This window comes from Poecilia reticulata, linkage group LG8 (genome assembly GCF_000633615.1).
Source record: "Poecilia reticulata strain Guanapo linkage group LG8, Guppy_female_1.0+MT, whole genome shotgun sequence".
NCBI lineage: Eukaryota > Metazoa > Chordata > Actinopteri > Cyprinodontiformes > Poeciliidae > Poecilia > Poecilia reticulata.
Window position 1 is genome coordinate 12,667,609 of NC_024338.1, and position 15,664 is coordinate 12,683,272.

The following is a 15,664-nucleotide window of genomic DNA, read 5'->3' on the forward strand; positions in this document are numbered from 1 at the left end:
GGCCCTTCCCACAACTATTACATCAGACCTTCACATCTACTCCAGAGAGGATAACAATAACTTTTCCAATATCAGCTGCAGAAGAAAATATGGCTTCATAACACACTGACCTTTACATCARGTTACTGGCTTGCTGACTCAGCAGTAATGAACATATCCAATAGTTTGTCATTTCATTTTGTTTTATTAAAAGAAACAGTGCAATATTATACTATATTTTACCCTCTACATCCTGATAGACTGGAAATACCAGGGGTGAAATAGCTCATTTCTGGGGGACTTTCATTTTGGATACCAACCTAAGTGCAAAACAAAGTTACTACAAGCACTGAATTCCCCTCTATTTATAGAAAATCTATCAGTACTACTCACAATGAAGTTACTTGATCTTTAAATATATTCTACTTTTCTTTCAACGCAGTTGTGCAGGTTCTTAAACACATTAGGTCATGTCGATCCTAATTGGTGCCGATCTCTAATGGAAATAAAGATTAATCCTATTATAAAGTTAAAGTAAGGGGGAAACAAATGAATTGAGGRATCAAATCTTTCTTCTTTAGAGCCTAAAACATCTAATCAACGCCTGCTCTTATTAATGTCTTGTACAAAAGTTGAAATGTGCCAGTAAATAAAAGGAAAAAAAGGGTCTAACAGATAGCACAGCTGCTCTTGAACTGGAGGTGTTAACTAGTTTTCAACGTAGGTGTGTAAGATGACGGCGGAACAAAACTAAACAACTGTGCACGTGAGGTAACGTGGGCCAAGGCAAAGGCCCCTGAGGACGGAAAGGAGCGAGCAGCAGGCTGGGAGGCGGAGCAGAAGAATGAAGGCCCAGTTGTCATGGGAACAAAGGAGAAACAGCGCTCAAGGCAAGTAGGCTTTACAACAAGCGATGGACTGATGCACTCAGTCAGCCTGCTGCTCAGCAACAACAGCCTTCACAGCCTACCTTGAAGCCCCAGAACTTGTATTCACACACACGCACGCACACACACGCACCCCCCATTCCCCCCACCCACACACACACACACGCAGACACACCTCACCAAGAAATTTTATCTGGTTTTAATTGTTTGGATCCTGGGAGGGAGGCCCCACCTCTTTGTACTTTTTGGGTAACTAATCTGGTCTGTTAGCAACCCTGCTGATTAATATTACTCAAGGTTGTGCTGTTGCTTGGTGTCCTAACAAGGCGTTGCACAATAATAGGATGTGAACAGATTTACGTGGGTCAAGAAGTAATCTGGGAAATAAAAACGGTGGAGAAGACAATAAGCATCCACCCCTGGCATGCTGTCCTTTTGAATGCTGGACTCACACCAACATTTTCTCCTTAGGAAATGCACACTCATTCACACACTGCCCATGATTATTTCCCAGTGCATCACGTTTCCTTCGCTGCTTTTGATAAATGAGCCCAGGAAGTCTTTGGTTCTCAGTCTTGTTTTCAGACAGCTGCCTAAAGGGACGGATAGACGTGTCGTCTAGACAAGGACACTCGACAGACAATGAGAGAGGTGAGAGTGACGGTGACGAGAGAAGGGAGACAAAGAGAAAATTGCAGGTGTGACTGCATAAACCTGCTCTCCACCGCTCAGTGATCAGGGAGCGCCGCAGAAAATGGGCCAGAAGAAGCAGACCACGTATCTTTGGAAACAGTCAACACACACAAGAAGGCGAAGTGTGTGAAGAAGGCAGTCACTGTGGTGTGAAAGTTGAGTTCTTTATAATTCCAGCAAACATTCTCTACCTGTGTGATTATGGAGAGACTCTCACAAGTGCACACAGTTCGAACTGTTAAGCAATAGACGCATACACGAGTTCAAAGCTCAGAATGAAAAGAAAAATAGAAAAGAAAAGAAAAAAAAACTGTGTGCACTATCCAAACGAGTTGAAGCACCTCTGATTCAATTTCATTACTCAGTGTTCATTGGCAGGACTAGATAAGCATCCCACATTTTGATTTGACAAGGTTTGCCCGTTCTACTTTGCAAGCCCGGTCAAAGTGTTTTGAATTGTGAGGACATCTACTGTTCACAATCTGCCTCAGATATCCAGACAGATTTTCTGCTGAATTTAGTTCTGAACAAAGCCATTTTAAATCTTTGACTTTTCCCATCTAAAGTTATGCACATGTGGATTTTGATACGTATTTTGATACGTGCTTMAACTCACAGTAATGGTTGAACAATAAAATCTCTCTTCATTTTCAGCTGAAGTCAAAACAGACTGGTCTTTGGAATTTCAGAACTCCAGTTACCTTGGCTTGGCATAAACCTCAGATCAGTCAAAAAAAAAAAAAAGAAACCCTGAAGCATGATGCCGTCTCTATATGTCACTGTGGGAATCGTATTCTTTCGTTGATGGCCTGAATTATTTCTGTGCCAAATACACTTATTTTTTGAGAAATTTTGTCAGGCCTGGAAATTTTTGGGAGAAAATTTTTAAATTTTTATTCCAACCCAACTCTTTAGACAGAGACACGTCGAAAGCACATATGTTTTTTTTTTGTTTGTTTGTTTTTATATTTATTTTGTATATTCTATATTTGTTTTAACTACTGATGAGTCTTCACTGTGCCAGGGAATAAACAATCATGTAAAACATTTCCTGCCCTTCTCCTGACTGACACCTTTGTACATTAAGATCTTTGTTATGACCTTTGGCTTCAGACAAAGGTTGCAAATGTAAAAAAATAAAAATATAATAATAATAATAATAATAATAATAATAATAATAATAATAATAATAATAATTTAAAAAATCTGAAAAATCCCAGCAGAAATATGAAACTTGTTTTCAAATAAATCAGATTTTTATAGAATTAATGGTGAGTACTCAAGAAGAATCAATGCAGAATTTACAGTATTACTTAAAGAGTGTACACACTTTTTCAACCAAGTTATTACACCTACAGTACAATGTAAATTCTATAAATTAGGATAAATGCAACATTATATKTATTGTTTTATTATATAATTTATCATTCTCCAATATATTTGACATCACATAAACCTTGTATTTTAACAGCGCTGTGCACATGTTTGAGAGCCACTGTTTATATTTTAAAAAAAATAATAATTACAACGAAATAATCACTGGTGACTCAGTTAATTGTGGCATGTATTCTTGGGACAACTCCAAAACAAACTCAATCTGAAACCAAGTGAAATGAATATCGACTTACCAAGCAAAAACATACTGAGCAGGACGCCTGTTGGTACAAAGGTTTGACCTCCACTTTCTTTCCTACCAGACTTTCCTAACGAGTAAATTCCAAGTTCTGTCCAGGAATTTAGATATCCATGAAAAATCAAGACAGACTTTCCGCACTAGCGTTCACTCCTAAATACAGTACATAACTGGGCTTTTTAAACTTTGAAAAGCTGTACTGGAGTGAGGGACTGTACACACCAGCAGCTCCAGYCAGACTGCATATGCTATCCCAAAGGGCCGCTGACTAACCCAGCGCCTACTTCCTCACAATAAAACCCAGTAGGAATTCGAAATGGCTACTAAAGTGGGGGGGATTTCCTTTAAACAGTCAAAGCCATATTGAAAGCATTTGTGCAACTGGTAGCCAAATTCCTTCTCAGAAACAATTGTTGCAAATGTTTTTCTTTTTTTTTTCTTTTTTTTTTTCGTTTTGCTCTAGAGGGAGTTGATGGTAACATCTATCTAGTGAGAAGCTGGGCTGATCAAGAAGTATACTGAAGCAAGAGCGAGAAAGAGAGAGCAATCAGGCAGTCCAGCGCTGGAGCCGTGCCCAGTGCAGGGGTGGGGGAAAGTGCCAGCAGCGCACGCCTCCGACACTCTCCACACACTGCGTGCTTGTGGAGTGAGCTTAGTGGATGTGGTCAGCGCGGGGGTGGGAGAAGTGGAAAGCGAGAAGCAGTTGGAAGGATGGGTRGATAGACGCATGGAGGAAGAGAGTGAGAAGGACTCTTTTGACACAGGGCAACATCCAGTGGGGGGCGGTAGGGAGGGTAAGAGTGAAGAGTTTAGAGCAGATAAGTGTGAGAGCAACTGTGAGAAAGTTTCAATGTGAAAGAGCGTGTGTGAGCTGCCGAGCATATGCGAGCATCTGTGTGCGCGATTGTGAGTCCATATGGCAGCCGTCTTGCTGAAGTTGACAGCCTGTGTTTGCAAAGTGGGGCTGGTGGTCAGCCACTTGTTCACTATCAGAACGATGACAGGGTAAAGACAGCGAAGGCAGACTAGAAATCCTTTTGGAGCGGTACAAAGCAAATACAATTTATTTGGAGAGGTCATATGATTTATCYRCAAACTTTGAACAAGTGTTTGCACGACATGCAAGAGGACATGACGGGGATTAGAGGTTCTTATCCTAAATAAATTAACCCAAAATGGCTTACTGTAATTTGGCAGGAATTCTGAAAATAACAGTGAGTGAACTCGGGCCCGAACAGAAACACAAGGAAACGTTTCTTCTGAGACGTATTTAGAGGTAACATCAAAGCATTTCACCGCATTTTGCACTGTCAAAATATTTCTAACACTTTGACTCCACAGAAGTAGAAGAAGGAAAGCAGTCATCTTGYAACAATACTGCTCTCACTCTATGTGTACAGATGCTTAAAATTATTWGCAAAATTATTAATGCTCATTGACCTTTTTCACATTTTGTCACRATACATCTACAACTTCAATCATTTGGGTTTTGCGTGACACACCAACAAAACCAACTATGTAAATGTTAAGTAAAAAGAAAAAAAAATATTAACGGATTAATGTTTGTATTTTTTTTACTAGTGGATATCTGAAGAGTTTGACCAGCATTTATACAATCTCTAACTCAATAAATTACAGAACCCTATTTTGCTGCAAGCACAATCTCAAGTATTTTTGTCTTCCAGCATTTAGTGAAAGTCTCAATTTGATTTAAACCTAGACTTTGGGTCATTTTAACCTTTGAATTATCTTTGATCCAAATATGGCATCTCAAAATACAGTCCTTAAGGCATGCTGCCTTGAACTTTAAAATCCATCCTTGGTGCAAGAAACCTGAATCAAATATGTAACCAATTTCTAAAGAAGTCTTATGACCTAAATATTGGCTCAGATGTACTGAATTAGAAACACATCTAAATGTGCTCGAGGAACGTTTAGTTTGAGACTCCTGATTTGAACATTTTATTGTACTTCTCACTGTACTGCTTTGTTATGTCATGCTAAAAGATTAACCTGTGCCCCGTTTTAAAATTTTTGCAGCACATTTTTTAACAGGATTGCAGTGTATGTATCTCCAACCATCTCTCACTAGCTTCTATGTCTGCTCTAGCTCATTATCGAACCATAATTCATCTTCCAACATAAGAGATTGCTGTATGTACACAGTGCATCTAGGCCAAATRTTTGATTTTTATCTGACTGTAATACCTTTTCCAACTTGACTGTTGTCATCGAGATGGCTTTTCATCAACAATGACTTTCTTCTTCCACAAAAACTCTGATCTGGAACTAATAGCTGTCCTCTTGTCAGATTCTCCCACGTGAGCGATAGTTTCCTGCAGCTCCTCCAGAGTTAGCATGTTTCTCTGATTAGTTCTCTCAAAGTCTTTTGTATTTATATGTGTTAGGACTCCTGTAGGATCCTTGTGGTTAGGTTAACCTAACTTAACCAACACTGACTAAAAATACTTGGGACACTTCAGCACCTAGTAAAGCCTTCAATTATTTAAACCATTACTGCAAMCTAACTTCTCTTTGCTCCCCTCCACAGGTATTCTGCTGCTTTTGCTTTCGAGATTATTTTGATTGTAAATTACAAAACTTCCACATATATCCTCCACCCATGMACACCAGAGTCCTTTTGTCGCCAAAGTCACACGTCATATTAGAAACTTTGATTTTAACCGTAGCTTGTGTTGAACATATTTATAGGAATTTTAGAACAGGCATCTCCCTTTTTGCTGTGGCCTTTGAGCCAGATCAGAACATAATGCAACAGGATGATATACTGAACAATGCCTCATGACAACCTATYGCCACTTTTGGCTCTCCCTGCTAAAGAAAAGAAAAGAAAAGAGAACAGACGAGGATCCCTCCACCATGTGTCACTGAATTATAGTTTATTCAGGGTAACATGTAATATTAGTTTATTTCCAATTCCAGAGATTGAACAGTAATATAAACAAAGACCAGCGTAAACCTTATGCTGGTCTATCAAACAAAACATTTTCTGGGCCCTACAAAATGTGAATAAGTTCAAGGAGTATGAATAAATTCAGAGGAAATTGTCACTAATCTTTTTCAGTGTATACTTGACCTAGGTGTTACAACAATTATCATTCATAAAGTAATTTTTCACAGAGTTTTATTGCCRTTCAAAGAGTTCACCGCCACCAATCTTGATGAGGAGCGGATGGGGAGTGGCCGGCGAGCCAGCGAAAGCAATGTCTGGAAGAGTTCCAGYTGAAGAGATATTTTATTGGTACATTAAATAAAGAGGACATGCAGCACATTTGCAGCTTTACAGAGGAGCAGGCTAGAGGGAGAGTGCCATTTAAGAGTAAAAAATATTTCTGACTGTCGTGATAAGAGCTGAGTGATGAGGGAGAGCGTGGATTTGAGGAGGACCAGGCAGAAATAAAGTTTAAGAACTACAGTAAAAATGAATGTAAAGCAGCAGCATCATATGGCACATTAACTGGACTTAGCAAAAGGTTTGGGCTCACTTAGGCGTGCTGGCTATGATTCACGTCAAAATGCAGATGTTTGCCGAGTCACTGGGACAAATCAGAGAAGAGCGGTGAATTCCAGACCGGGGCGCCAAAGGTGGGAGGACAGATTTGAAACAGCAGCAGGTCGAGGACAACAATCTGGACAACCAAGATTCCAAACTCGTCACCCTCCCGTAACACCCACCAGTGAAATCATCTACGTTCCCGATTTTCCCGATTCCCACAAAACAGACTTAACAGCACACACAGTGAAAATAATGTTGCAACATACAGTAGGCAAACTGCCCCTTAAATTTTCCAGATGTATTAGGAAGGGAATTACAGGCCACTCCAATCTAGTTAATTTTTTCATTGCAATGTGACTTTTTCTCTACAAGTGCCTCAATGTTTCCTTTAGCATTCTACTGAACCAGTAGGGTTATTTGTCTTTTGGTTAAGCGTTTCTTATAGACTGGGCACGAAAAGAGGTGTGAATTGTTGGAGGGGTCACAAAGGTTTAACAAGTACGCTTGCTATCTGACCCTTTGTTTACGTGAGATTAATTTAGGGCCACGTGTCTCTGCATTTCCACGGCATTAAACGGTGATTCAATGCAAACGTTTATCCACATGTGCACGTTATCTCCCCACATTTAGCTGTGTCTTACTCACAGCCCATCTCTCGTTTTTCAATCCTTCTCTTTTACACACACTTAAACTTATGAGCAAACACAGACGCGCGCGCACAGCAAAGCGCCCAAACACAAAAAAGAGCCGCCCACAGCTGCGTCAGGCCATCGCTCTAACAATCCAATCTGTTTTCTTTCCCATGATGTTTCCCATTGGCACAGGGAGGAGAAAATCAGATTTACTCCCCCACAGGGCCCATGCAGTTGCACTGATATGGAAAATGATTTCAGTGCTGCTTGAGCCCATAAACATTATTTTGGTCTCTCTCCCCCCTCCCCGTTAATGACACATTTCTTCCCAGCATTGTGGAGCTCACAGAGGAAGGGGTGAGTGTAAGAGGGGGAGAGGGAGGAGGAGGAGGAGGAGGAAGGGGAGATGAATCCTCCAGGGCCTCACATACAACAGGGGAGTCCTTCACCTCTCAGACTGCATCCTGGCTGTTCTCACTCCCACCTCTTTCACACACATGAACACACAGGCAAGAACACAAACTGCTAATCAACCACTTCGGAGTTTTTAAGAGCCGGYTGTTGGGAAACAAACTGAATCAAAGAGATATTTCTCACCTCTCTGTATGCAGTACCTTTTTCGWGTTGACGTGTTGCAGCCGCAAACTGTGCGTGCATATGTATTCAGTCCCCAKGAGTCGGTACACTTTTTGCTGAAATTACAGCAGCAAGTCTTTTGGGTTTTGTCGCCAGCAGCTCTGCCGATATTGAGACCTAGCGTTTTGCCGCTTCTTTTCAAAATAGCTCAAATTCAATCACTTTGGATTATGGTGATATCAGTTTTATGTCTTGCCAGAGATTGTCCATTGATCCAGGTTAGGACTTTGACTGGGCCATTCTAAAACATAAAAACTTTTTGTTCCAAACCCTTCCATTGTAGATATGTATGTGTAGTTGGGCATTCCTGCAAATCTGCACCCCAACCTCAGGGTTTCCTAAAGCTCTGCTGGGAAAAAAAATAGAAGAAAAACCTTCCCACAGCATGATGCTGCCACCACCATGTCACGTTTGTTATGGAGATTTAAAGGGCTTTAGATGTTTAACTTTGATCTCATCTACTCAAAACATATTCTACCAAGTTTGGTTGTTAGAAGATTGTMACTGCTACAYTGCTAGAAGTGACAMACTACTAGYAATGTAGTCTGTCACTACATTGCTATAGTGGCAAACATTAAAACGGATCTTTTATGGTTGACATTTAACCATTGGCTTATGGCAAACCCCAGCTGTATTTGGCCAAGTAGTTGCAACTCCATACAGGTGATCCGGTTGTTTCTGAAAGTAACTGGCTGCACCTGATAAACCTGATTATTAGGGTATCAAAATAACGGGGCTATCTATTATGCAAAACACTTTTTTTCTGATGTTTACCTATTTGTTGAATACTTATTTTTCATTTCACAATTATGAGCTACTTTGGGTTGGTCTATAAAATACAAATTCAATAAAATACATGCAACTACAGTGACAAAATATATTATCTATATCATCATCGCCTCATCATTGTGTGCTATATTAATATAGCAAATGACTGTTTAGAAAAAAAAGTAATTATTGACCAACTTACTCCAAATGTCAGAAATTCAAATTTTGCACTGATCTATTATTCAGCCAGCAGGATCGACTGTCCCTGCAGTAAATCCTGATGCTCGACACAAAAGACGTYGGTTAATCAATAACATCCCACATTGATTGATTTTCTAAAACAATKAATTCAATGATGMAATKTGAAATTGTTTAAAGGATGGAAAATACCTCTGTGAGGGCCTGTATGTGGATGGATGTCAGCCTAAATCTAAACATATTTGGCTTAAAGCAGCCCCACTACAATCCTGTCATCCCGTCTTCATATATTTCTTCATTGAAAGCCCCAGTCTAGCTGCGCCGGTTCTCCTCTTCMGCAAAAAATATAAAATGTATGAGCTCCAAACAGTTTCTGCTGGAGGCATATTGTCAGAGATGGGAGCATGATCCAGCCTCAAGGTTTARAAGCAAGTCATTGTTCTGAGTGTGCTGAGATAAAAATGGCCCAGTAACAGGGCTCTAAACCTCTCATTTGGCGTCTAATAAAACCCATCTGCAGGACTAAAAACGAAAAGGCAAACAGAAAACAGTCACGGTGTATATGACTAAAAGGTCATTTTTCGGTGATTTCCTCATCGCTATAATTGCAAACTCTAAAACTGGATTCTCACAGTCAGCTAGTTTCGCTGGAATCAACCWGYGGATCAGGCTTATTTTGCATACGATGACTGATCTGTCTGAAATTGCACGGTTCATATTTAAGGCTCCGACCATAGATGGGTGACTAACAGTAGGTTGCGTGCCAGCGAGGTCACGGACAGATTTGCCTGGTGAACGGGAAAAAAAAAAAAGGCAGATTAAAACAAGTACTCAGCATTATACTCTCTAATTAGTCCCCTGTTAACTTTTGAACTTAATTGCTTAATTGAGATGTGGTTAGACTGGGCAGGTTTCCCCTCCCTGAGGGGGACCATACGGCTCCAGTTTTTCAGCCCTGCACTGCCTGGCACAGTAGGTGGCTGTTTCTCTCTCTCGTTCTGCTTCTTTGTCTTCTGAAGCATCCCACCACTCTAGCAACGAGGCACGGCAATGTGGCGCAGGAGGCAGTAAAACTGTGTTTTGTGAGTGTGTTTTGGCTGTGATTGTACCACATATGCCGATGCCACATCAAAGCAGACTTTTGACTACCCGGTCCTGGGTGGTCTAAGCCTCTTTTCTTTCGACCAGCACCAGCAAGGTAGGTAGGCTTTGGGGGAAAAAATAAATAAAAAAATGGTGTTTGGATGTGGGTGGATGTTGCCTCACCACAGGCGAGTGCTTTCTGCAAAACTCAGAAGTCAGTTTGCTTTGGAAGAGGCATAAACTGCATGTAGAGGAAGAATAAAAGTGCGCCGCAATACATACACAGATAAACACATGCACACACACACACGCACACACATACAACCTCACAGGCATCACATTAGTTGAGTCTCCGCATCCACTCGGGTTGATGTATAATGATACACAGAACAGCACATAAATCTGCAAGCAGTTCAAGTCATTGGAGCAGATTTTGCCTGCTGTCTTTTCCTTTTTCACTTTCATCCCCGTGTCTCCTTCTGCTCCTTTGAGCCCCATCACTCATTCCCCTTCTCAGTTTTCCCTTTCCATCCTCACACCCTCTCCATCACTCTGCCTCTTTCTCCTGGTGCTCAGCTCCATATTTCTGTCCTCCCTCATCACCTCGCTCTCTTCTCTCTCTTGGTGTCGTTCAAATACTTCAAAATGAAAACACTTCATATTTTGGGTTTAAAAAAATAAAAAATAAAAAAAATAAATAATAATTCCACACTCCCTCCCTTTCGCTTGTCCCACTTGCGTGCTGTTTCCTTACTCTTGTTTGTCTGGGAGTGCAATGAATGTCTTATTTTATGGATAGTCATAAGTTCATCCTCCCTCTATTAGATAAATCAACTTTGGAGCACTCAACAGGCAAACCATGACTTGTCAGAATGTCATGTTCCCCGTTTGTCCTCCCATCCTCTGCCGTGCTCTTTAATCCGCAGCCCAGCGCCTCCTTTAGGTCATGCGGAGCAAGTGCTGGACATCAAGGCCTTGCCTCACTGCTGTCCTCTGAGTTCTCTTGGAGCGGCTTGTAATATGATAAACTCCTGGAGTTGCGTGCTCGAGAAACAGAAGGCAGCTCCCTGCTCTGGCTTCTCTCTGTCTGATGTAGCCTGTCAGAGCCACAGAGGCAGAACAGCGCAGATAACAAGTCGGGAGCCGCCACGCCAGCAAGTCCAAGGTCTTTCTGCGGCCATGAGTGTAATTTGCTGTGAGGTTCACAAGGGGAACAAAGGAGAAATGTTTAATTCTTKTAGCTCTGGCCAAGACGAATTCAAGGCATTTTTGCCCTGATAACCTGTACAGACGAAGCACCTGGGAAGCCAAGGCCAAGCATTACACAGTATTACCTTGTAAAGAACACACAGTTCAGTGCCTGTTCCAACCAAAAACGTCAGTGTTTTTGATAGAGGACTTATGTAACAAACCAGTATGAAGTAGTGTCTAATTATGAATTGGCAAAACATAATGATGGTTTGAAATTAGTTTCAAAGGATAATCTGAAGAATCTGGCCAGCATTTGTCTTCAAGTCCCTTTGCTCGGACGTCATTAAATAAAATTCAGCGCATCAATCATCTAAACAGTAAATACAGTACGTGTGTGTGTAAGTTAATTTGAATGTAAACACAGCTGTGAAGGCCTTAAGAGTTTGTTAAAAAAAAAAAAAAAAGCATCAGAGAACAAACTGCATCACAAAGACCAGGGAGCACAGAAGACGGGTCAGAGATGCAGTTTAAAGCAGGTCAAGGTTATAAAAGAATATCCCAAACGTCGATCCAACGGAGAGCAATGATTGCACAAGCAGCCAAGCAATCAATCGGATCTCTGGAGGAGCTTCAGAGATCCACAGCTCAGGTGGGAGAGTATGTTGACCAGACAACTTTTGGTCATGAACTCCACAACATGTGGCCTTTATGGAGGAACGGCAATAAAAAAAGACATCAATAAAAAAAAAGCAATACGATGTCTGATTTGTCTGATTTGTAGTTTTTCCACCCACTCTGTAATTGACAAGCCAGGCATGTGGAAGAAGGTGGTGCAGTCAGATGAGACCGCAGTTAAAACTTTGAACTGTGTGGAAAATACTGTGTACAGAAAACCACTGATCGTCAGCCAAAACACACCATCCCCACAGTTAAGATACAGTGGTGGCAAAATCATGTTGTGGGGAGGCTTTAATTAAGAAAACAGGAGGTTAGGCAGTGTTGATGGACTAAATACAAGGTAATATTGAAGGAAAGATTTCAGAGGCTGTAAAAGACCTGAGAGTGATGTGGAGGTTTCACTTTCCACCAGGACAACAACCCTAAACATACAGCAAGAGGTGCAGTTAAGTTGTTTAGCTCAAAGGTGATTTTATTAAGTATCTGTTCACTGAGACTTAGCACAAATAAAACATAGACTTTGCAGATTTCGTTTGTAAAAACATGGAAAACGATAATTTTTCTTCCACTTCACAAATATGCACAATTTGGATTGGTCCACCACTATGCAAAAAAAGGTTTCTGGTCTAAAAAAACAAAAACAAAACAAAAAAACTTGAAAGAAAATATACTTTTACAAAGATCTACATAAATATGTTTGCCTCTCTTTGACGTTTTATGGCACAAATCCTCAAAGTCAAACTGACTCTACTTCTGGACTCAAACAAATAGCTGCTTTCCTTCCGCCTGTGGTAACTCATCTTCTCAAATGTATACAAGTTCAGCTCAATTGTACATTAAAAAGATTTATGAATCACTCCTGACAAAACCAGGATTTAAAGCTGAGGAATGCCTTCCGACCACTGATGCTGGTCCTCCATGGAATGCTCCCCCCGACATCTGCAGCCATATATTCAGGCAGGGATGAGCAAAATTGGAAACATTTCCTGCAATCTATAGAGATGACAGCTGGTCATTTTTATGAAAAGTAAAACATTTTTAAGAAACAAAGAAGCACTGGTTGTCTCTCTCTCTCCTTCTAACAGCTATAAGGAAAGAGAACAGCATTTCATCACCGCTCTACTAATACAGACTTTATTAACTTTCTCTACGATCGTGTTACGTCACCTGAATGCCTCCTTCTCGCCCTTCACTCGTTTTAAACTTAGTATAAACTGAAGGGTTTAACCACAACCTTTAAAAAACGATTATGGTGAGAAGTTACTAAAACCTGGCTCTGTTTTGGAGGCATGGAACCCTGCTGCTGGCGGGGGATGCATCCTGGTGAGTTCGCAGGTATAAAACAGCAAGCGGAAGATAGAGGCAGCATTTTAATTTAATGCTTCTAATTTCACTTTTTTGTCAGATGACATATAGACATAATCAGCAATTTATCAGTGAACAAAAACAAACCTCACAGTGCTTCAAAAGTTGCTGCAATTACAAAGATAGGATTGATTTTTTTTTTTACTTCACCTTTAACAGATAAATTTTGTAAATGAGAGCAGCTAGGTTATTAATTAAGAAGTAAACAAATGTTTGAAGACTAACATTTTGCATAAAAAAAAACTGTCTAAAAACTGTATTTATAATAAAAGCATCTAAAATAACAGTAAAATATTTCAAAATTAAACGCAAACTGATACATAAAATTCATGTTTAATTTAGGACTGAACAACATAATGAAAATAATAATCGTAATTAACCTGCATTTTCCATACTGTTTTTTCCTAACATTTCAATGGACCCATCATTTTCTAGGAGTTTTATCATTTCAACCTGAAGACTAAACTTGTACATCTGTTGCATGTGCTGAGGCCATTTAGTCCACTGCAGTCGTGATATGAAAAASATCAATGTTGCAACGACAATAGCATACATTTTGAAGCTTCAAATTATTCAAATATAAWTGATGCGAGAGCAKATGAAAATTAAGCCGACACAAGTGAGATTGGCAAATCCGACATTATAATATAAGGAATGACATCAATTTCTGAATAGACCCCTGACCAGAGAATTTTTCTTTTCTTTTTTTTTACTCAATTTTACAATTAATGAACAAGAACTACTTGATATGGGGGAAGCAAAGTTACTTCACAATGTTTAGAGGGTGACCTTTTTAACCTTTGTCAAGTAAAAGTTAGAACTAGTCCTTGATAAGTGTGAACGTATGTGTGTTAGCCTCCTCCGCCAGCTAGCCACTTGGAAATGGAAAAGACGGGGAGCTTGCAGGGTTACATGAGGATTGCACCATTTGATCGAATTTAACAGATGTGCTGCAGCTGCTCATTTGATCTGTGTTTGCATATCCTCAAAAAAGAGCACAAGCACAAAGACTCAAGAATACCACACACATGCACACATAGTAAAATTAAAACTATATATTGTCCTAATGGCAGTGCTCAATAGCACCACAGAGGATCTGAAATAATAACTCAAAATCCCATAGTAACTATTTAACAGTCTTTAAGCTGTTTACTTATTCTTTTTCATGGATGTGGGCTTTAACTTTGCACCGAGTGGCGGCACGATATGCTTTATGTCGGGCGGAGAGAGTATACCAATATCACATGTTGAACAATTCAGAGACTCTGTGAAATGAAACAGCGATTTTAAAGGGAGAGAGTGACATGGAGAGGCAGTGCAGATAAACCTCAGTTAGGAGGCTGCATATTCACGGGAGAGCAACAGCTTTCAACAGGTTATCACACGCCAGAGACAGAGCCAAGCTCAGTCTTAGAGCTGGCAGAGACCATAATGGAGAGAAAAGAGAGGGAGGCAAAGGAGGACGGGGACAGGCGGGGGAAGGAGACTAAAGAAGAGTTATTAAGGTGATGTGAGGCAATGAGGGGAAGAAGCTCCACTGAAATGTTTTGACACAGAAAAAAGCAAATGTGACACAGGTACTTAAACACGTGTTTAAAAGCGGGCAAGTGACATCTCTCTCTCTCCGTGTGTGTCTTGTGTCTCTTTGGGCTTGCTTTGACACACACGCGCACACACACACACACACGCACACACACACACACACACACACACACACACCCCCACGCACACCCCCACACACACGCACACACACACACACAAACACACACACACACACACAAGAGGTAATTGACACTTCAGCCTAAGCTGCTCATCCATTACGGCTTTGATGGAATAACTTTCCTTCAGGCCGTAAGGTTGGCCTTACTTATTTTTTACTTGATTGCACCGCTGTTTTATGGATCTGCAGCCATCTTTAATGCGTTGTCCTCGGACACACTGCATTAGCAGCAGTGGCTTTAACTCGTGCCGCCGATGCGTTCCCTATCAGCCGCGGTGTGCTGGAATCGGTTCGTGTGTAGTTTTGCAACTCTTACTGTATTTGCTCTGGCACAGTGTTCTATTGTGGCGCTCGGCACAGATAAGAGAGAAGCTATGTCAACAGCGGGCGCTGTGAAGGAGCCGCCTGGTCGTGTTGACATTCTCCGACACTGCTTATTTACTCTGACCACAGAGTTCGGCCGTCATTGAGGCCYTATGCACTGATGGCCAGGGGACTCTGAGAGTGGAGCCTCCTGCTGGATCAGACCGGTAGTGGTTCTGTTATTGTCGGGTGARAAAAGAAAAGAAGTGGCATTCAAAAAATTCAGAGTTTCAAGTTTTTTCTCACACCATACACACACACACACATCCCTGCACACGCATACACACAGAATCTCATTGAGTCAGGCAGCATGAGTCTGCA

The 15,664-nt window shown here is 40.9% G+C and overlaps 1 protein-coding gene across 5 annotated transcripts in view; it reads right to left on the minus strand.

Moving 5' to 3' along the window:
* The window catches only part of bahcc1a (BAH domain and coiled-coil containing 1a), a 74,976-nt gene that overhangs the window by 39,154 nt on the left and 20,158 nt on the right, over nucleotides 1–15,664 (minus strand). Inside the window, exon 1 of one of the 5 annotated variants that reach the window (XM_008416197.2) lies at nucleotides 3,188–3,285. The exons of the other annotated variants lie outside the window; for them this stretch is intronic. Coding sequence (XP_008414419.1) covers nucleotides 3,188–3,200 — 13 coding nt within the window. The 5' untranslated portion in view covers nucleotides 3,201–3,285. Of the gene's footprint in view, nucleotides 1–3,187; nucleotides 3,286–15,664 lie in introns of those variants that run through there. 5 annotated transcript variants of the gene reach the window in all.